Source organism: Harpia harpyja, chromosome 14 (genome assembly GCF_026419915.1).
Source record: "Harpia harpyja isolate bHarHar1 chromosome 14, bHarHar1 primary haplotype, whole genome shotgun sequence".
Taxonomy (NCBI): domain Eukaryota; kingdom Metazoa; phylum Chordata; class Aves; order Accipitriformes; family Accipitridae; genus Harpia; species Harpia harpyja.
Window position 1 is genome coordinate 13,545,874 of NC_068953.1, and position 22,523 is coordinate 13,568,396.

General features: G+C 48.6%; 1 protein-coding gene across 4 annotated transcripts in view; it reads left to right on the plus strand.

The window, feature by feature from the left end:
• Positions 1 to 22,523, plus strand: part of MYOCD (myocardin) — a 265,246-nt gene that overhangs the window by 130,147 nt on the left and 112,576 nt on the right. For all 4 annotated transcript variants that reach the window (XM_052808483.1, XM_052808477.1, XM_052808482.1 and 1 more), the window contains exon 2: positions 19,103 to 19,332. In XM_052808483.1, the coding sequence (XP_052664443.1) occupies positions 19,185 to 19,332 (148 nt within the window). In that variant the 5' untranslated portion in view covers positions 19,103 to 19,184. The remainder of the gene's footprint in view (positions 1 to 19,102; positions 19,333 to 22,523) is intronic.

A 22,523-nucleotide genomic window follows, 5' to 3' on the forward strand; every position in this document is an offset into this window, starting at 1 on the left:
GCTGTACAGGGAGTGGGGTGAGCCATGTGCATGCACCTGGAGCTGGTGGGAGCAAAAAGTACATGGAGCTAGTTTGCAGGGCTTCCCCTTGCAAACAGAGCATCGTTTGCAAAATGATCATGCACCCATCCTACACATGGTAAAGTGCTGGGGCCCAGATTACCTGTGAAAAGCAGCTAACTGCTGCCAGGGAGGAGCTGAAATGGCCTGGGGGAGAAAATGGGTGGCCTGGCAGCTAAGAAGTACTGAGTATACCCTGGTGGCCTCTGTGTCCCCCTCTGAGTTAGTCCCTGGGAGCCCATGGCTGAGGAACACCACTTTTCCCCACAAAGCTTCATCTGCCCAGGAGTTCATAGGAGCACTAAACATAGGAGCACCCCCCAAGCTAGGGGAGGAAAGCCCTGCAGAGCATCAGGGAGGATGCAAGATGTGCTCTGTCACTGGGTCAGTCCGAAGGGACAAAGGGACCCTGAAAGAGGGGAGATGACAGGGCCAGTCTGCAGGAGGCAGCGGCGCTCGCAGTGGCCCACGCTGGCTGTCTCTGAACATGGCAGGGTGCTTTAGGTAGCAAGAAAATCCTTCCTCGGGCCGGTTGTTTCTGTGTGCTGGGCTGTGCGTACCCACAGGGAGTCCTTACACTTCTCACTGGCTGCTCCATCCAGCATCTGCTTTTGGTTACTCTACCAAAACAACAAGCTTATATGTAATTTTAAAGCATTGGTTCTGGATCTGATATGAAACAGAAAATTACCCCTCTGTGAGTTTCTAAGGTAACCGATGTCCATATCCTCCCTTGTGTTATAGTATTAATGGTTATAGCACTTAGCACCTTGGCTCCCTGGAAAGCAAGATAGGAGGTTTGGGGCTAAGCAGACCCAGAGCTTGAGGCCACAGGTAGGTCCTTAAGCTCTTTTGGATGGACAAAAGGATGGCAGGGAGGGGAAGGTCTCAGCACCCCTGGCACAGCACGATGCAATGAGCTACCCCCTCAGCTCAGTGCATGGGCTTTCCTCCTCTCCCCAGGGCTCAGCCTGCCCTGTGCTGCTGCCCACAGCATGGACACACCTTCACATACTCAGGTCCTTCAGCCATCCCCAGAGCAAGCTTTGGGCTCTCAGCTCCCCCTGTGAGAGAAGCATCTTTCTCTAAAGCAAAATTTCCAAAATTTGTGGGTTCGTTGTGATAGAGAAAAGAGGCATTTCTGAGATTGTGAGGACCTTTGTGGGTGGCAATAAAACTTCTGCTCAACTCTTGGGATGAGCAGAGCTCTGTAGCTGATACCCAGGGTGAGGAGCACCTACCCTAGACCCCATGGGGGAACCACCTCTCTGTCCACTGAGATGGGCAGGCTGAGGAAGAGGAGGGCTCCTGCACATGCAGCAAAGTGCAGAGGGGAAGGTGTGGCTCCCCTGGCCAAGCATGCAGAGCTGACCTGACCACAAGACAGGGCACAGGCCCAGAACCATGCTTAATGCAGCCATGCTGCTGCCAGACCTGAGCCCCAGAGACCTCTGCCCAGCTGGTCCTTGGGGCTACACCAGCTCGTGTTGGGGGTGCATTGGTGGGACCTCATGACCCCTGTCCAGAGCAGTGCTGGTGATGGATGGCTATGGCCCTGGGTGCAGTGCCAAGGCTCTGTGCAAGGCTTTGGTGGCCATAGTGCTCCAAAACCTGAGTGTGACAGACAGTCCCTGTCCTGAGGGCTTTTTAACCCCATCAGTACCCCAGCGCCTTCGCCAAGCCTGGTAAAGCAGTAGTATATTTTCATCTGAAAAATAGCTCCTATCCTGAGACTTCTGAGGATATTGTGCAGCCCAGGAGCAGTCTTCAACCTCTTTTTGAAGGTCCTCAACTGTTTTCCAGTGAAAGCTGTGCCACTGGCAGGCTGGTCAGGCTCTGGGATGTCCATGACCTGTCCCTCTGCCTACAGCACATTGGCCATCACATTCCCACTCCTCTCCTGCCCCAGCCAGGTCCATTTCCCAGCTGCTGTGCAGCTGCCAACAGGAGGTAAGGAAGCAGTGTTTCACACAGGGCACTACATGCCAGAGAAGGGCTGCTGGATGAGGTCCCTGGTACAGTTTTCCCAACCACACAGTCAGGAGCAGCCGATGTTGCCACAGCTGGTCATCTGCGTTCTCACAGTCCCTGTTGTCCAGCACTGTCTCCAGACCTCGGATCCTGGGGCTGAGGGATCGCGGGATAGTCATTTGGATACAAATGCCTGTAGCTCTCCTGGGCACATGGAAAAGCTGGAAAATGCTGGTCTGAGGGAACCCTTGAGTCTGGACATCACCTGGTCCATCAAGGGGAGCCCATGGTTATTTTTCACTTAAGTCATGTGTTTGTAAGTCTAGTTTATGGTTTCCATGAGGCCTAACAAGGTGTCTAATGCATGGGTTTGTAAAACCAGCATTCCCAGACATGTCTGCCTTTGAGAGGTGGGTCTCAGTCTCAGGGCTCATCTATAACAGAGAAAGCTTTCCTGCCTGCATTGTACACGCACAAGGGATCTCCTGCAGAAACAAATCCACATTTTACCACATGTGGGTGACCTTTAGGACCACTGTGACAGTGACAATGACAGTGGTCCTAAGCAGAGGACACTTACAAGGCCAGAGAGTACCAATGGGGCAAAGAAGTCAGAGAATAGAGTCTCCAGGAGTATATATGTATTGAATGACAGAAATCCTGCAGAGCTACTGCAGCATGCAGTTTCCTGGTGAGCTACGTGCTCCCAGGAAATGCATGCATGTGCTTCCTGGGTGTGGAGAGCATAGAAACCTATAGCTCGCTTGCAAACTTCTTCAGATTTTGTAGTTAAGCTAACCTTGGGTAGTGGAAGACTGTGAGCTACCAGAGAGAATACGCTGCAAGTGATGCTGCATTAGTGAGGGCCAAAATACAGGCAAACACACATTGCCGAGAGCCATCCAAGGATGCTGCTCAACACACAAAGCAGTCTGGGCATGAGTACTGCCTGTCCTTACCCTCCTGCTGTGGAGGTACCTCACCCTGAATTCAAACTCATGCTTTCCCACAGTCTGAATTCTGTGGGCAGCAAGATGAGCATGAGACCCAGGAGCAGCCCAGAGCACATTCATGTTGTGTGTGCAGTACCACCAGCATTTGCCACAGCCCCAGGCCGCTTGATCCATTCTCTCTGTGCACCAAGACAGAGAGCACCCTACACTTGCAGCCGTGCTGGAGAGGACAACAGTGTTAGTCCTAGCACCTTGCAGCCAGTCAGCAGCCCTTAGCCCACCCCCAGCTTTCCTGTCAGCAGAAGCTGCAAAATCCTTATTATAAATCCCCCTTGCTGACCCGTTCCCTGGTGTCCCATTGTCTGTGTACTGCTGGGAGAACAGTCCCACCTGCAGCACCAGGGGGTGGGTGAGGATGGGCTCTCACCCGCTGTGTCCCTCCCCTGCCATGTGTGGATTGCAGCAGGAGTAGTGGAGTGTAAATCCTTAATCTCCTGGGTATCTGGACCCTGTTCTATATTGTTCTCCATTTCCCCCAGGGCAGCCTTGTTCCATTGGGTAATTGGAAAGTATTTATCTGTGTCATATTAAGAGCTATTTGGGATAATTGTGAAATTGGCAGCCCCAGCCCTCCTTTGTTTAGACCAGGGTATAATTTGGTTAATTTTAATGTTTTTTTTAACTTTGCCACAAGAAGGCGGAAATTTAGATTCCATTATTTAGCAAGTAGTTCTGAGGAATGTCCTTTGGCAGCAGGGCAATGCAGTGGGGCCATAGAGCTCCTCACAGCCTTGGAGCATTTGCTGTGCTGGGTGCATTGAGTCTCAGCCAGGCCTCAAGAGCCCTTGCCACAAAACTCCATCCTTTCCTGATCCATATGTGTTTCTCCTCCCTGCCTGCACTCCACCATGCCACAAACCAGATTTGATAGGCAGTCACTGCAGCACATTCATCTGTGGAAGACAGAGAGCATAAGAATGGCTTTATTGGGGGTCAAAAGACAGGTCAGTCTAGTTGAGTGTCTGGTCTCCAACCATGGGGACATGGCTAGAGGAGAGCACTGAATGCTCAGGGACCCTTCTTGCTGTGGGTCTGTCTGTTTTCTAACCATCTGTGCCTCAGAGGCTCCTTGAACCAGGCCTAGCATCTCTGTGTTTAATATCCCGCGATAGATTTCTCTTTCATGAAAGTATCTGAGTGCCTTTTGAACCCATCCAACCCTTTGGCATGTGCAGCATCCTGCAGCAAAGAGTTCCACAGTTTAACTATAAAGCGGGTGAGAAAATCCCTCCTTTTGTCTTTTTTAAACCTGATGCCTGAGCACTTCATTGATTCTCCCTAGTTCCTGCAATGAACAACGATTTCCTATCAATGCTGTTTGGGCCACTCCTGACTGGGCAGTCCTCCAGACTGAGGCCTCCTGCCTCAGTCTTCTTCCAAGCTAAGAGTCCCAGCCCATTTCACCTCTCTTTTTGTCATCCTTGTTGCTTTTCTCTGTGGATTATTTTTCCCCACAGACATTACTTTGCATTTGCATTTTTATCACTCAGCCACTCAATACCAGGATATCCTTCTGTAGCTCTCCATATCAGGTTTCTTTTTCATGGTACTGAGTAATTGGGCATTATAAGGAAAATTTCTCCTCTACCTTGCTGAACCTGGCTACACCTACTGATGTCTTTGGTGCTGAGAGCCTATTTGTTTGTGGTTAGGGAAGGCTTAAATCTGTTAATGTGAGCTGTGGCTTGGAGATGGGGATCCACTGATATAATACTATTGCCTCAGGGGGAGCTATAATTGCTGATCTTTCTGGGGTATTTGACGAGACTGGGGAGATTTCCTCTCTCACCTCTAGACACCTCTTCCCAAAGGATCTTACTTGCCAGGATACAGACAAAACCATCAAGGGAGACATTTCACTGCATCTTGTCTTGTAGCTATGTGTATGTCCTTTCCAAGCCAGGCTCAGCTCCTCCAGAAAGGATATTCCAACAGGAATCTGGATTCTGCAAGGAAACACTAGGCATCTGTCCTTGTACAACTGTGGGATAATAATTATTTTCTTTTTCTGGCATCGATGTTATCCATGATGAAAGAGGTCTGTAATGCCTGTGCAGCTTTACTGTGTCTCCTGATCCTTTCCCACACAGCCAGGGAACTGATTTCTCAGGTGTTTCAGGGAGTTGCGGGTCATGGTCACTGAAATGAGAGGGACCAGTGATGAGATTAGCAACTGGACCTGGAGTTCCAGTTAATGCCAAGCCTTGTCTCTTGCAATAACCCCACCTGTACTTACCTAAACATGGCCCTTTTTGGTCACAGGCCTGGTGCTTTGAGTCTGGGTGATTTTGCAGATAAATTTAGATTGGAGGATATATTAAAATTTCTAGCCAGTAGAAGAATGACATTCTTGAACAGCCTTCCAAACCGGAAAGTAGGGGCAAGGAGCCTATGTTGTTTCTAGATGGAACTTGATAAGTTAATGGAAGGGATTTTATGACATGACAGGAATGATCCTAGAGTGAAAAATTAAGTCATGGGATAATGGGCCTTGAATGTTTCTAGTATTTCTGGAAGACTGCTAAAAAGAGAGGGGTTCTTCAGTTCTTGATATTCTTTATTGCACTATTGTTTATCATGCCCATGCTACAGAGCTTTAGTTAGTTGTCTGAATGAACCCCAAGTTTTCTTTCCCCTTGATGCAGCCTTGGCTTTTGGGATGAAGAAAGGAGCTTGCTCTCTTTCATAGCATTTTGTTTAGAGATGGGATCTGGATCTGATGCACTGCTTCTCTAGTGTCAGAGCACTCCTGTGTGCCTGGGTGAGGTATCTTGCTCACAGTAATAAGTTTATTGGACTTGGAACCACACAGCATTTTGCCCTTAGCTGGACTGTCAGGTCCATCTGCATTTTTTTTCCTTCGTTTATGGGATGAAGTGTGTGTACACCTGGGTTCACCTAGGAGTTTCACTTTTAAAAGTCCTGTGGGTGCAGGGAAAACAGGTAGATGTTTAACTACTTTGGTCACTGAGATCATTCTAGGGCATCAGACCCAAAGACTGGTGCTGATCCCCTAGTCACTCATTCTTCTATAGAGAAATGAATATGAATCATGAATATCCTATGATGTCTCTCCTGTAGATGCTGCGGCCTCCTGCAGGACTTGGTGCGTGTCCTTTCTTCAGCCCATGAACAGTTCAGCTCCTCACTCTAATGGGCATAACTGCCATGGGACAGTGAGTGAGTGACCCACCTCAGGGTGCTCTCAAGCTTGTGACCATCATGCAATCATCCTTCATTCAAAGTGGGGGCCTGTGCCTCCTGCAGCACACTGGAAAACCATGGGATATGTCTTTTGCCTCAAGATGGGTCCCATTTGTAAAAACTATTTACCAAGCTAGAGAGGGACTGAGAGGGGCTCCTTCCTTGCTAATCCTGGGCTGGTTATGACCACATGGCCTGGTCCCTTGGTCCATACAGCAGTGAGCAAGTCCAGCAGGAGATTGAGGAACATCCTAGGCTTGGCTACAGTAGATCTGGGAGCAAGGAGGTAAAGGGTGCTTGAAACCTATAGAGGGAAGAGTAGAAGCAGGGTCTTTCACACAAGCCCTATAGCCACTTCCAGCTTGTGGCAGCTTCACCAGTGTCCCACTCTTGGTTTCCAGTTGCAGTGTCTGTGATCTGAAAGTTGCAGCAATGCTTTTTTTCAGAAAATCAGACTGCCCTGGAGACCTCTGCAAGGCTCAGTGCCGATCCACAGTGATGGCTGGGGAGCACAATACTCTGGAGAGGGAATCCCCTCACAGCACAGACCCAATCCAGACTGCTCTGCAGTCAGAGTCTGCTCCCAGAACTGCTGAGCATTGTGGGCATACAATGTCAGGGACACTGAGAGCTATTCTGTCCACCCCTGAACATAAAGGATGTCCATGTGCTGGCACAGGGCCAGCTATGCTGTTTCTGAGACTTCTCATGGGTGTGGTGGAGAATGTGATGGCTCTGGAGCAAAGTGCTGTGGAGCAGGCCTAAAGGTTGAACAGTACTTTATCTCAGCACATAGGACCTCCTTTCCGTTCCTTCTTATTCCCTTTGCACCTGCCATGCAGCTTTAGGCACTTTCTATTGACTCTTGTCCATATTAAAGTGTATTTTGACATCATCAATGAACACAATAAGACAGGCTGTGCCCTGGATTCCCTATGGGGGTTTATTATTAAAAGCTTTTACTGGGCAGCTCTGTTAATTTATGCAGTGACAGTGGCTTGCGCAGGATGTAGGCCAAAGCCCAGGTGATTCGGTGGGAGACACCAGGGCATGGCTGTCCTCTGTGCAGCAGACACATGGTGCTCCAGCTGCTGCCCGTGCCGACAGCTGAGGGCAAGAGAGACAGAGGTCTGGACAAACACACCCCATAGTTTTGCTAGACTTTGAGCAAGGAGGTGGCAGAGATCAGCAGCTGCCCTGCCTTTCCTGGCTTCTTTCTTTCTGGGGTAGCCAAAGGCAGAGAGGCTCCAGGTCACCAAGCTAGAACGCAGAGTTAGACGTGACCCCTGTCACCAGATATGTTCTTGTTCAGTGTTTGGACCCACAGCCATGGGGCTAGAGAGGCAACACACAGGGCATGACCCACCCAATGCATAGGTCCACTCCATAGTCTGGCTCAGGTTAGTCCCTGCTGCAGCAGGAACACACCCTCTGGGCACAAGTCCTCTGCCAGCAGTCTGGGACCTTTCCCAAAGCCCTGCTAGGTCAGTCTGTGGCCTTTCCCACCCACTGAATGCTCCCTCTGCCAACTCAAGCTGGCGAGGCCCCCGCGCCAGGCAGAGGGACCGTCCAGGGCCAGCAAGCTGGCTCTGCCTCCAGCTGCACTCCTGTTTGAGAACCGCCTTCGTCACTTTATTAATAGTGTTTGTCATTGTGGGTTTTGTTTCTTCCCCTCCTTCTGGCATCTAATAAAGAGGCATGGGTCCAGTTTGCACTCATTTTCCATTTCAAATCTCTGCCATGTTTTCTTTCTTTTAGAAAGATTTTGTTTATTACGTTTCTAAAACGTAACAAAATGAGAGACAAAGATCAGACATAACCGCAAATGGCACAAAATTAGGACACAGTTAAACGACGCAGCAATAACCAAAGACATTCAAATGACCTTCTACAAGAGAAGTCAATGCTTGCTTGCAGAAATGTGGGGAGGCAGCTGCTAGTAGGGGTGCAAGTGTCACCGGGAGAGCCTTTCGGGGGTGACTGATCACAGCTAGACCTGCCTGGTGGCCGCAGTGCCACAATCCACACACAGGGAGAACCTGAATTGACAGCTGGGCTCCAGTGGTCTTTAACAGATGTAATGGGGAGGGAGTGACCCTGGGATGTGAGCACATTGCACAAACCCAGTACAAAGGGAATCCATGCTGTGTAATGCCATGTGAGCAGGGCAACCAGACCTAGGTCTCAGAGAGAAGCTGCCCTGCCCAGCACTGAGCTATGGACCTATGTGGGCTGAGGGACTTCAGCTAGTGTCTCATTTTGGTGCTGCATGGCCCCTCATAAGCAAACCAGCCTTGCAAGAGACACGACCTGGAAGACTCCAGGTTGCCGAGTCTAGGACAGCTCTCTATGTCAGTAAGTTTTTTCCTGAATCCAATGCAATGCTATGAGAAAACTCAGCCTGGATTTTTTGGACACTTGTGCCCACAAGCTCAGGAATCTCAGAATAGGATGGGTAAGCCTGCTGTAGGGCCTGGCCTCAGAAACCCTCCACTCTTCATTGAAATGAGAAACCTGCTCACTATGTAGCTGTCAGAGCCATGACTTGGTAGTAGAAGCAGTGTCAGTATTAATGGCAACGACAATACTGGTAATGTTAAGTACCAGGGGGCACTTCTAGACACAAGGGATTCCCATTTCACCAGAAAAGTTGAAAAACATGAGTTTTGGCTGAGGCTGGATTTAAACCAAATTCTGAAAACAATGCCGTTTCTATGAATTAGGAGCATTGTTTGTCCTTTGTAAACAGTCCAGGTTGCACTGCCACTAGCAGAAACAGCTAATTGCTAAATGTTGATAAATAAAACAAAATCAAATCAAATAATAATTTAGAAATAACTGCTACTTCTGTCAAAAGCCTCATCCTGCCTGTGTCCTTAGCCCACCAAGGCTGCTGGGAATGGGGCTGTCCCCAGGTGTGCAGGGCCCTGTATCCAGTGTCTCAGCAGTAACTGGTGTGATCCAAACACCACCAGCCCCAGCACACAGGGCTCATGAGTCAGACCTGGACAATTCACAAGATTAGCCTAAAAGTAATTTTGCAAACAGAACAAGCAGCAAGAACAAATTTGGGGTTGTTAGCCACTTTTTGAGCATTTTCAGCATACTTAGAACATTACCACTTATTTTAAGACTTTATGTTTATTTTAAGATTAGTTTAAAAACTACAAGCATGGCCCAGATTCATAAAGAGGTGTTTTATCTAACTCAGAACTATTTGCATGTGTTGTCCAGTAAAGTTATAGTAGTATTTTTAACAGACTGTTTTGCCAGGAAATAGCCCCGGACACATGAGCAGGGCTAAGAACTGGTGGCAAATGCCAGGTAGCACATGAACTGCAATCCTTAAGTACTTTTAATCTCAAGCCAAATGCAGAAACCACAACCACAGTTGACAAAACTCGAAGTGCTTGTAGCAGAGGGCAGTAGTGCAGCAGCCTGAGTAATAAGGGCTTGTAGCCCCTCTGCCCTGCCCAGGGCTAGCGCACAGTCAGGGCAGAGGCAGTGGATGACTGTGTAGGTTTGTGCTGTGGCTCAGCTCCCGACCCAACTTCTCCATCCACTGTACTGCATTTCTGGGGACTGCAGGGAGCAGGGTTGTAGCTTTGGCCTTCTGGGTGTTTGCATCTCTTTCTCAGCATGGAAAGAGGTTGTAAATGGGAGAGCAGGCTGGCTTTAGTGGCAAGGGGCTTGCTCACAGGAGTCAGGGATCAGCACAGGGCACTAGGGAAAAGTGCTGGAGTCTCTACAGGGGTTGTGTCATGTGGCAGTAGGCAACATGAAGTCTGCAGAAAGGCCAAAGTACCAGCCCTGGGTCTGCCATCCATACCTCCAATGTTGTTGCCATGACCAGACCTGAATAAGCTCTGTAAAAGGACAGGAGTTGAGACAGCTGGAGTGCTCAGGCTGCCGCATGTCAACATGAAGACATGTCCTCTGTCTTTGACATCCAGAAATGAAATTTTACTACTATGGCTCCTGTAGTCTCGCTGCTCAGGCAGACTCTGCTCCTTTTTTCAAAGCTTTCATTCTTCCACCCAATGTGGATGACTCTTTTTCCCCCTTTCCCTCTGGAGCATTTGCTGTGTATGTCTGGAGCACAGTACAATGTCCCAGCATTATCACTGCCATCAATCCCTTACACCACCATCCATCACTCACACCCCTCCTGTGGACGGGTCCTGTTAGCAGTGTGCTGGCTGTGGGGACATCATTCCCTGGATGGTGCCAGGAGCTGCGGCTGCCTCTGTGCCAATACAGAGCCTGTGCAGAGGAGCAGTAGTGCCGTAAAAGAAGGCATCAAAACTCGAGGACAATGCGTGTAAAAGGGGTATCGTCTCCACCCTGTCTCAGCACCTAACTTATCCACACTGGCGGGCTCACCAGTGTGGATAAGAGCCTATCTCTTCCAACTGCCAACATAGGGAGTGCTGGCTCAATGAGATGTCCAAGTATGATGCTGATCAGTCACAGAGCAAGTGCTCCATTTGCATAGAGATTTTCCAAAATTCCCAGCTCTCTTGGGCAACATGATGTACAAGGGCTCAGATTTTCACTCCTGGCCACACCAGTGATGACAACGTGCCCCCTCTGTTGTGGAGTTTGATTTGGGGAGAGCTTACTTGCTTGCTTGTTGGCTGTAGAGTGACCAGGGCTATGTTAAATGCCATTTGGAGCAAAGAAATAATTTCTTATTCAAGCTGCTGTGAATGAAGGGACTCCAAGCAAAGCTGGGGCTGTGGATTGAACACCCTGGAATAATCACTGAAAGTGGTACAGTGTGGCCACTGTGTCAGCTAATGCTAGACCTCTCCATTTGAGTCCATCACACAGGGTCTTTTTACAGCCAGTGGCAAGAAATGGGTGCTTTAGGGAACAGATCATCTCACCTACTCTTCAGCTTACAGACAGGCACTAGAAATTCCTGTTTCACCCTTGTGAATGCAAAGGGAGCTGAGAGTGCCTAGCTCTAGTGCCTGCACTTGCACCGCGACATTTGGTCAGATGGATGCCAACCACAGGGAGAGCGCTGAGAGCTGCACCGGGTCACCAACCTGAGACACACTGTTCTCAAGGCCCTGGATGTTTACTGGAGACTGTTGGTGTTCTGGGTCCGATCAGACAGCTGGCAGCGGGCACAGCTGTGGATTTTCCACAGATGTCAGCTAAGGGATATTGTATAGCACAGGCCTCCTCCCAGTTCCCTCGAGAAAGCTCATTGTTTAGCAAAGGGTTAAAGCTGTCACCTTTTGGAAGGTTAATACTGACCCGGTATTGCCCTAAAAAAATCACAAGGTCTTGCAGAAGAAGCAGGCAGACATGGAATGGGAGAAGTGCTTTGCCATTGCCTTTTCCATACAGTTCGTCACTCAGAAATATCCCCACAAGCTCATCCCAGATCCCACCCATGCTGCAGGCTCTGCCAGGCATGCCCACACATCCTATGTTCATGGGAAATTTGCTAGCAAGGGAAGGAGATAGCAGTTGTGTCAATTCTGTAGCATTGCAAGCAGGAGGTTAAAGAGGGCTGATAGCTCTTTGGTATGTCCTGACGATAGTCAGAGCCCATCAGGTGGGTTGCCCTCCAGGGATACACCTCCTGCCATAGTGTTAGACTCTAGCTACATCACTGTGCCAACCCATTGCCCTGGTAGCCTTACCTTCTTGTGATGGTCACCATGTGCCACCATATCTAACTATAGTCATTCAGTCTCATTTTTAAGGTTCTTCTCAATTCTGACATTTTCTGTGTTTGTCTTTCCTTTCTACCACATGATGACATGACCTGCAATGCTGCACATGATATGTACTCTCCAGATTAGCTTCTGGGTGCTACTAGAATATAATAAATTACATTACAGAGGTCACACCAGCCTGCCTGTGTTCACAGTGCAGCATGAGGGAGTCCTTGTCCTGGGGAGGGCCCTTGGGTGCCAGCAGATGTGCCATGGACATGGATGCACAAGCAGGGAATCGGTTCTCATGGAATTTGCACCAGTGAATCTGATCACTATGAGTTTACATTAACTTTAAGATCAATTTTTTCAGAAGCATACAATTTGTCAGTCTGATTTTGTCCCAGATATTTTCAGCCTATTTAGAGGACTGACAGAGAGGTGGATCTTGGGAGTATCTGGGGTAATAGCCCATTTCCTCATCGGCACTTCCTCTACTATTTTTCACTACTTAAAGCTTCATTCTGTGAAAAATTAAGGAGAAATCACTTCTTTTCAAAATAGCTCGAGGGGACAGGGCTGAGGCCAGAGCTGAGATGCTCCTCTGAGAACAGCCCTATCTCTCATCATCCTCCCCAGGCTGAAGGCCAGGAACTGTCCTGGATGAAGACAGCTGCCACTTTCCATCACTGGGCTCTTTGCTGCCATCTCAGGCCACATGGCCTATGGGCAGCTTGGAGCAGATATCAACGCTGGGAATTTGGAGGCTGGGAAGGAGATACTATCCTAAAACCCCTGGGGTGCAAACAGTTGGCAAACCTTGCTGAGTGTGGGGATTACAGTGTGACCAAATACTAGGCGAGTTTGCCTTCAGTGAAGATTTCACGGCATCATGTTTGCACAGCTCTGTTCACTGGGTCTTGGCACTGGCCCCACAGAGGGTTTGCACAAAAAGCTGCATGGAATAACTTGTCAGTGAAGGGAGGTATCCAGGCTTGTGGCAGGTTTCCTTGGTTTGTTTTATCTTCACTGGGGAAGTCCCCTGGCTGCCTTTCCAGGCGCTCCTCCTGAGCTGCATCTCCTTGCGTGGAGGTTGAAGTGGTGAGCAGGTCACTTCTCCAGGGCATGGGAGAAATGCACAGATCTGTGGGAAACAGCCTGTAGGCTCCACGCCATGCCGCTGCCCTCAGCACTGTCACAGGATGGGGCTTTCTGCATCCCTGAGGAGGCATGAGGGAGTTCAGTGAGGGGAATCATCCAATGGGGACATTGTCTGCAAGGAAAACAATGAGATAATAGCAGTGGTGCATTCCCTGGCAGCCCTTGGATGGTCTCAGAGGAGCAAAGGTCTCTTGTTGTTCTGGGTGCAGGGGCAAGTGGTCAGAGTTGTCTTCTGCCTTGTCAAACATGACATGGCTCTAAGGAAGACCAGGCAGGATTCCTGCTGGAGCTTGTACGTAGCAGGGTTTGAACAACATTTGCAACAAGACAGTGCAAATGTCCACAGGACATTTGCCCATGGGAACCCAGAGCTACTCTTACTGTCTGAGCACTGTAAACATCAGGTAAAACACAAGAAGTCCATGTTTAGTGAGATGGTTTTATCAGCAACATTCCTGCAAGCAGAAGCCTAGGAATACAAACACACCACAACAAACACGTGAAAAATTTGATAAGGCTGAACTGCATCTCTGAACATCTCTCTCCTGTTTTTTCTCTTTGGGTATTTAAAGTTTTATGGTGGGTCATGATTGCTTAAGAGGCACTGCATATGCATAAGAGCTAAATGTATTTACTTCCACTTCAACCTCCAATAGAGCAAACAGGAAAGGATTTAGATGAATCCAGTATCTGAGGAAGTGTAAGCTATGCTCATTCCCATCTCGGTGCATGCAGGAGGTGGCACAGGGGAAAAGGTGAGAAGGTAGAAAGTGAAGATTAGATGTATGGGTCCATGCTGGGCAGGGAATAACTGTGCAGACCATCAAAGTTGCATCACGGTAACCTAAGCAGGAGCCAGCCTTGTGGAAGTGTCATTCATCAAGACATTTCTAAAGGTTAGAAGCAAAGTGCACTTTGAGGTGTTGTGCCTAATCCAATGCAGGCTACAGGCAGGAGCCAGGTGCCTAAACATGAGTGTCTTAAGCCTGTAGAGGTGCCTCAGGTCCAGCTGCCATAGGCTCTGCATCCTATCTGCCAGTTGAGCAGGGGTATCTCAAACGGTGCTGGAGGCCGCTGCTCAGACGCTAGGATCGAGGCTGGAGCCCTGCATGCTTCATGTGACAGAGAGACTCTCCATCTCCTTTTTTTCTTTTCTTTTTGGGTTGCCAAGGTGTATTTGCAGGAGAGCATTGGCACTGAGCAGAGGAAGAAGTGTCTGTCCCTATGTTAGATTCCAGAACAGGGCTCCAACGAGTGGCAAATCCTATTTCTGGTATGCACCTTGGCACGAAGCTCACTCCTGGAAAGCTAGTAAGAAGCTTGATCCAGGCATTTGCTTGACATGTGTAGACCTGAGATGTGGAAGGGGATTGCTGAGACCTGGACAGTAAATTTTTGAGTTTAGGAATTTCCCAGCCGAACTATTTTTTTGTTGGAAGATGAGCTGCTGAAGCCAAAACTGTTTCTTAGGGAGATAAAGTTTTTCCCCATTTCTTAAAATAATTTTTAATTTCAGTGGTTTAGTTCATTTTTCCTAAGAAGAAGTTAAAAATGTTAAAAAAATAAAATATTTTAGAATTATTCAATGAAAAATTATGAGTTACCTGCTACGCTTTTTTAATCTTGTTTATTTTGCAGTATCTTCCCATCTCAATTTGGGATCAGGGAAAATTATAAAAATCATGGAAAGTTTTGCTGTGTGGGAAAAATGACTTCCTTGCAGCTGTGACAAACTCAGAGCAACCTGCAGAGCCCCAGGTGACATGCATGTGGGTGGGCGGTGTACTTGAGCTCTTCCTCCGGTTAATACTGGGTGATTTCACAACAGCACCTCTGCAAGACCCGAGCAGCACCAAGCACCCAGGCTGGATGAGGGCAGTGATAGCTCAGGGTTTAGCCCTGATGCTCGGCAGTTTTTGGCTGTGACCCTACCTGCAGGTTGCTGGTGGTGGGCTGGGGGCTACCAGGTAGCAGAGGGACACAGCCAGGGCTCAGCAGAGACGGGAAGGGGAGGCTGGAGGAAACAGCAGACACACAGGTCCTTGCTTTGATGGGTGGTGGGAACAGGGACCATGTCTTCCTTCTGACAGCTAGCTCTGAGGCAGAGCGGGTCTCCCCAAGCTGCCCCCATGCAGGGGCTATCTCCTTGCTGAGTTACCCTGGCTGGTTGGTGAGGAATGCTGAAACCCAAAGGGGGGTCAGCGAACATGCAGCCATGCTCCAGGTCCATGCCACTTACCAGGGATATGCCTGTGCTGCACTTGCCTCGATTTCTGGTTTCCAAACCTGCTCCCTCCATGCAGAAACGTTCATCCCCAGAGAGCAGGACTGCAGATCTCTGAGTGTCTGGGCAGCGCACTGGCTGCCCAGGAGATGGGGGAGAGGGGCACCCTGTCCTGGTGTGCTGCTCTGTTACCTCCTCCTGCAACAGCAGGAGTGGGAAAAAGGCAGCATCCAAGCGTGTTTGTGCAGAGTGGTCAATGTGCAGGGCAGGACCAATGTGAACTGCCTGTGTCACGGCCCCAAGCTCAGCAGCCATTAGGGACACAATGGGTGACAGTCACTGGGGAACGCATGAGCTCACTATGCTGCTGTGACTCAAAGTCAAGGAAGGGAAGATGTGAGATGGTGCCATGGGTGGCATGACCTGGCCATACCCAAAAGTGCTCAGGTACCTCACCTGGCCAGTCCCTGCCCCAGAAGCAGTCAGGAGAAGAGTCCATCCAGCCTGGCCCATGTTCCAGGGACACAGGGCTGACACAGGGCTAATGCAGGGCTCAGGCTCCCTCAGTGACAAGCTCAGCACCCAGCTACAGGCTTCAGGGACCATAGGGCTTCGTGCCAGTTGTGCTTTCTCCCTCTTCTCCTCTCCATTAGAACTGAAGAGTTGTGTTCCCATGCCCTCAGTTTTGGCCTGAAGAGCACTGGGAAGTGGCAGTGGGATGCAGGCATTGCATCAGCCAGGAAACCTGTGCCTTCTCCTGAAAAGCCATACATAAGATGAAGTGTCTGGCCCTTGTGGAGCTGCACTGACTTAGCCCAGGAAAAGATCTAGCCAGGGAGGCTGTGGTTGTGGTACCCCTTCCCTGACCAGGTTGACAGAGGCTGCTCTCAGAAGACCCTTGATTTATATGTGAGCCAAAGCCCTTGGGAAAGAGGCACAACCAAGCCCCACCTAGGCCTTTATGGGTGGGCAAGCTTGTCTAGGGGGAAGTGAATCTGATCCACATCCATGCTACATTGCTCTCTGAACAGAAAGCAAGGACACTTGTAAACCAAGCATCTGCTCCAGAGGATCTCCAGTGTCTTACAGGGAAGCACCCATGAGCTACCATGGTAGTCCAGCTTTATGAATTTAATATTTATAGGCGGAGAGAGATAGGACATGGCCTGTACTGTGTATAGTCTTGCAATTTATGTGTTGGCAGCAGTGGTTGATGGGACATGTGCTCTGAAGCTCAAAAGTGTGCTTAAGCTTTGTAAATACAATCAGTTCAGGCTGAAGCGAGTGAACAATGTGGAATGTTTTGAGGCCAAATTTGACTTCAGAAAAAAGCACCATTGAGCCAGTGGTACTTGAGTGTGTTGTGAAAGCATGCATCTCTGGGGTCGCAGCGTGACCTCCTGGCTCAGGCAGTAAGAACCCCAGTACATTCACTGCAAATTAAAATGTTGCATATGCTCTGAGTGCAAAAAGATTGTACACAGTGCCTGTAAGAAGCCTTCCTGAAAGGCTCTTACCTCTGCTGGTGGTCTTGCAGCTTCAGCACTGGATGTCTGGCTCATGCTTTCTATTTTTCAAAAACATTAATAATCATAATCCATATAAAACTGTCATATTGGTTCAACATGTACGTCACCAAAGCCCTGACTAATTTATCAAAGATTTAGTGTTCAGTTGAACAAAGTCTCATTTTTGTAAGCAGATGCAGTTTGCTGGATTGTCCTGTCATCACCGACTGTTTCCACTGGAAAGATGCATCGTATCAGCAACTTCTAAAAGTTAAAAAAATGTACGTTTTAAAATAGTAATGTAAACACTTATTGCATGTTCCACATTAGTCATGAATTAAATAGAGAGCTTGGGGGCTAATGCTGCTTGTGCCAAAGTGGGTCTGCAGCCCTACAGCCACTGGTGGAGGGATGTGTAGTAGATTGGTTGCCCATCACAGTGGGGATGATGCATTGCATAGCAGTTGCACCGCTAGAAATAAGACCATGAGCCGCTCAAGGGAGCTTAAATGCTCAAACAGAGGTGGAAATTGAGATTGTCAGTTCAAAGATGTGGCACACAACACAGCCCTGGCCTGTCTGGATGCCTGCAGGGCTGTTTACCTGTGTAGTGGCAGCATGTCAGATCTTGATAGGAATAGTTGAGCACAGGAGATGGGGAAAGGGCCACAAAAGCAAGTGGAGAAGGCAGTGGTGGGAAGCACACAGCAGAAGGGAGGGTCTGGTGGTAAGGGCTGAGTTTGTATCAAGAGTGGTTTTGCATTTTGTTTCAGAGCCCAGACAGCAGGGTTGGGTATGGACACAGTCTGTCCTAGGCGATGCACATGGGGACAGTTTTATGTCCCACCTGCAAAGTGATAGAGAGACACATGCACCTTTGAGACCTCCTCCCTGGCCAGTGATTCCACCCCATGGGCACGCTACATGGAATCTCGCAGCATCGAAACACAGTGTGAAGCAGGACAGACGGATGCAGTATCTGACCTGTAGCCAGTGGGGGAATGCTTAGGGCAGGTGGGGGTGGACAGTGAGATGGATGAGAAAGCAGATGGCAAAAGCCCTGTTGGTGCAGGGTAGAAAGAGGGGTGTGACACAGTCCTGGCGCACGTAGCATGGAGGAGATGGTATCGTATACAATGCACTATTCTTACTTCCTTATACAGTAAATTTGTAACTTTTTTGTATTAAATCAGATTTTATCACTGAATCAATCTTGCACTTTTCTATTCTTGGTCTCTACAAATGACCTTTTTTAGCCCTCCTCAGCTCTTTCCTGATGGGACTCATTAGGAGCTGGTGCTGATTCTTACAGGCATTCACTTTCACTTAGCATCTGGAGATTTTTTTTGGACAATGCTTTGTTGAAACAGTCCTTTCAGCTTTCTTCTGCTGTGCTTAGTATGAGCAGCTCCTCCTGCGTCATGTGCCCGCATCCCACAAATACATTTGGCGTGAGCTGAATCCTTCCTCTCCCTGTTTCTGGTGAGATATGAGTGCCATCAAGGGAAGCACCTCCTTGCCTGGATGTTTGTAGAAACACAACCTGAATTTGCAGAATTTCCTGAGAGATTTCCTGATCTATTTTGACCATAAACCCCACATAAACCTTGGAATAGAACAATGTGGTAAACAAAAAACTCCTCCCATTCTTCAAAAACTCTCAAAATTTTTTACCTAAGGTGGTCAAATTCTTCATAAAGGCTTTAAATCCATCATGTGTGCTAATCACAACTTTGATGTCAAAGAATAGTTTTTGCATATGTATTTTACTTTGCAGGGTGTTTGTACACTTCCTGGTGTAAAAGCTAGCTGGTGTTTGCTATTTGTCATTTGCTATCCGTATCATGTAATTATCTGCCTATTCTGTGTTGTGTGGAATTATTTCTGTCACCCAGTTTTCTCAGCAAACCAGAGCCTTATATAAAGGAAAATTGTTCTCGTTTGTAGATCTGTTCTGTATATCTAACAGTTCAAGAGCTCTCTAATGTGGGTGCCCAATGATTGTGTTTTTTCATAAAACCCCTGGCTTTCCGCAAATAATCTGTGCTAATGGGTGGAAATTCTTCCAGCAAAGCAGTCAAGGATGCAAACCCAGAAGACAAGGAGAACAGAATCAAGCAGGCAATAGGGAATCTTGAAGTCTTCCCCTGCAATGTGTCTAATGCAGGAGAACAGATAGAGTAATTAATTTTCCGTAATCTGATTGTTTCACAAATGCCAGTCTTTGTTCACTATTCCAAGGGTTGGTCAGGGACTTGGTCCTTAGCTGCTTCTCTTCTCTTCCAGAGGCCACTTTGGTGTCTGCTTCTCTACCTGATCATCCAAAGTGGAGCAGCCAGAATCTGGACCAATCCTTTCAGGCACGGTGATGAATGGTGTGATCAAACAGGATTGCTCGGACCACAAAAGTGCACCAAGTGGAAATGAAGAAGAAAAGGCACCCAAAGAAAAGGCTGCCAGCGAAGTGAGAGATGGCACCAAGCTCCAGCCACCACCCTTTGCGGAGCGGAAGAACGGTAAGTTCCTCACCCAGCGGTGTCAATAGAAGGGAAGTGAGACTGGATAAATGCTGGTTTAGCATCTCTTGCATTTTCTGAGTTTGCAGCTCATCATTATTTTTATGTGTGGTGCTTTTGAGGGTGTTTCTGATGGCAACATTTTAAGATTTAATGGCAGTGGCTCCTCAGCTCAGTATTTCTGGGTCAGCCTTAAATGCTGTTGCCAGACTTTAGGCAGTTACCATGTTCTTTGTGATCCAAGCGTTTGGTATAATTTTGGCTGAAATGTGGCATTTCAAGGTCTTAGGAAGAGACTGGTGTTCTAACCATAGTTAAGGGATTTGCTGGGGAATTAGGGTTATGTGAAGTTGGTCAGTGGAGAAGAAATGGAAAGGGAATTTTGTTTGCAGAGGCACTGATAGACCCAATCTGCTCTCACAGAGCATGGGATGCTTTAGATAACTTGTCTTCAGCAGAATTGCTTGAGATCAATGTAACAGAGAGCAGAATTTGGCCCTGGCCTCTGCAAGGGTCATTTGTTTTTCCTTGGACATGGGTCCAGCAACTAGTCTTGCTGGCAGATATTGATCTGAGTTTCAGTGGAGATCTGTTGGTAGAAAGCTGATGGACAGAAAAGCCCACAATTCAGCCTGCGCAAAGCATGCTCAGGCTGAGGAGTTGTTTGCCATTTCTTTTAGGCAACTGTATAATACATGAAATGAAGAAAATTCCTTTTGTGCACTCTAAAGCTTTCAACATTAAGTCCTCAAAATATCATGTAACGTGAAAGTGCAGCTTGAAGGCACTATTTTTGCTTTGCGTCTTTGTTTGCATTATTGTACAGGACCCAATTTTTCTCAAACACTATAAATCAGAAATAATCCAAATGATGTCATCATGGCAATGTACTGGTGTCAGACTGGAGTAACACAGCAGACAACCAGGCCCAGAGTCTGCCCATAGTCAGACTAAGTCACACCAGTGAGGGCACTTCTTTTCTATAGTCCCAGATATCAAAGTATACCTAAGATAATATGATAACAATGGAAAAGATGACATGGACTTGTAAAGGGGCAGACTGTTTGGTGATGTAAAGAAATCACATTTTCTCTAGCTTTCAAATCCTTATTTTTTGCATCCGTTTTCCCACATGGTTTGTGTTATGGGAAGGCAAAGAAAGAAACATCTCCAGGTGTCTACAGGCAAAAGCTGCCTCCCAGCACGCCCAGCAGACATGCAGATAGGGACTGCACTAATCCCTGCAGCACCGCGAGCATCTGCCTTGCAGCTGACCCTGTGTCAGGGGTTCATGCCCCCAGGGCTGTTGGCTTGGTGGCCCACCGGGACATGGCTCCACCCCCTGCAGCCCCTCTATGCTGGGCTGTTTGCAGAGTCTCTAAGCGAGAAGAGCCCCCCACAGTCTGGGCATCCCTCCAGCCCTTTGCTCTCCTCCTTTTGCTGCTTTTTCCTTTCTTTTGCACATTTAGACAGCATAGGGGCTCGGCTCTTCCTGCCTTTCCTGTTTGGGAACAGCCTGTTCCCTTCATCTCACATCATCTCAGGAGCTGGCAGGCCCACCAAGTGTCACGCATGTCGAGTGGCACCCAGGCCTGCCTTTGATGTCACGTTCTCTGGTGTGACAGCTCCCGCAGGGCTGGTGGAGCAGCCTGATGAGCACCCGGCCGGGGAACAAAGAGGGAGGGGGGCATCCCGTGGCCTCACAGGCTGCCCTCCACAGCAGTACACAGCAGTCACCTCCCTTTGCCCTGCACGACACCACAGAGCCCTGTAGCAGATTTGTCCCTGCCAAGGGCAGAGCATCCCTGTCCCACTCAGTGCCATTTGTTGGGTTGTCACAGCAGAGACCTTCTACCCCATCCCCCCCACCGCAGGGTGGAGGGTCAGTAGTTGGGATTGCTGTGAGGAGAAAGCAAGATATCAGTGTCTCCTCGTATCTCACCCCAATGAAGGGCACCCATACAGGTGTATTCACCACTCCCACCTTCATCCTTCACCCCACAAATACATGGGGGAGAGCAGCTGGAGGGAGCAGGGACGCACCATCCAAGATTATGCCACTGAAGGAGACAATGCCTGGGAATGAGTTGGGTGAAAGGGATGAAACTCCCATCTGTTGTCTTTGGGGATCTGCCAGGACATGTAAGGAGAAGCAAGTGCAAGGTGTGTGACCCCCTCCTCCTTCTCCTGCCCTGTTGCATCCCATCTTCTGAGGGTACAGGGTGAGCACACCTCAGTCAGGCAGGATCTGGCCGCTACTCCATACTCTTTCCAGCTGCAGGCTGGTGATCTGTGGTGGTTCAGCGGGCATTGGACAGACACCTGTCTGTCATAGGCACAGCTCCTCAGAGAGGACTAGCTCTTGCCCGAGTCTGAACTTTCAAACTGCAGTCTTTATTTGACTTAACTTTGATTTAATAAAAACAGTCTAGCTAGAACATTTTTAAATAGGAAAATAGTCTTCTTAACTCTAGTATTACGCAAAAATGGCTGAGGGGATTTTATTTAAATTTGTGAAAATAAATCACATTTGAGCAAGCAGAAAGCCCATTCGGCAGGGCCTACAAAACCCAGGACTGGATGCATAGGTCCAGGAGAATGGAGACTGTTACCTCTACAACAAGCAGGAATCCTGACATCTGCCTAAGCAGCTGTAACCCTAACCCCTCGCCCCTTTCCTGCCCTGCCCAGTCCCACAGCCCATGGTGTTTATATGCTCAATGACATCTTCTCCTCCTAAGTTCTGGTCCACACTGGCCTGAACTGGGCAGAGCTGTGAACTGTTGTCTTGGAAGAGCCTAAGGCAAACATGGCTGTGGGTCTTCCTACAGTCACTAGTGATGCTGGGTTTAGAGATGAGATTTGCCTAGACCTCCCACCCTACCCATTATGCATGCACCTTGGCTGGGCACGGGTTCCATGGGCTCTTGCACTTCTGTCTTGCCAGAGAAAGGCACTTTGAGCTCAACATGGTGACTTTACCTTCTCAATCAATGCTCTACCCAGCCCATTTCACCTGGCCATGTAGTGAGACTGTTGAGTCGCAAGGTCAATGCATGGCTTCTCTTAGAGTGAGGACACATGATGTTCTACCCACACCTCTATTCCTCCCAGAATTGATTTGGTTGCACACAAAGGCAGGTACGAAAAGCAATAAGATAATTCATGATGCAGTGGGTACATGGGCCTCT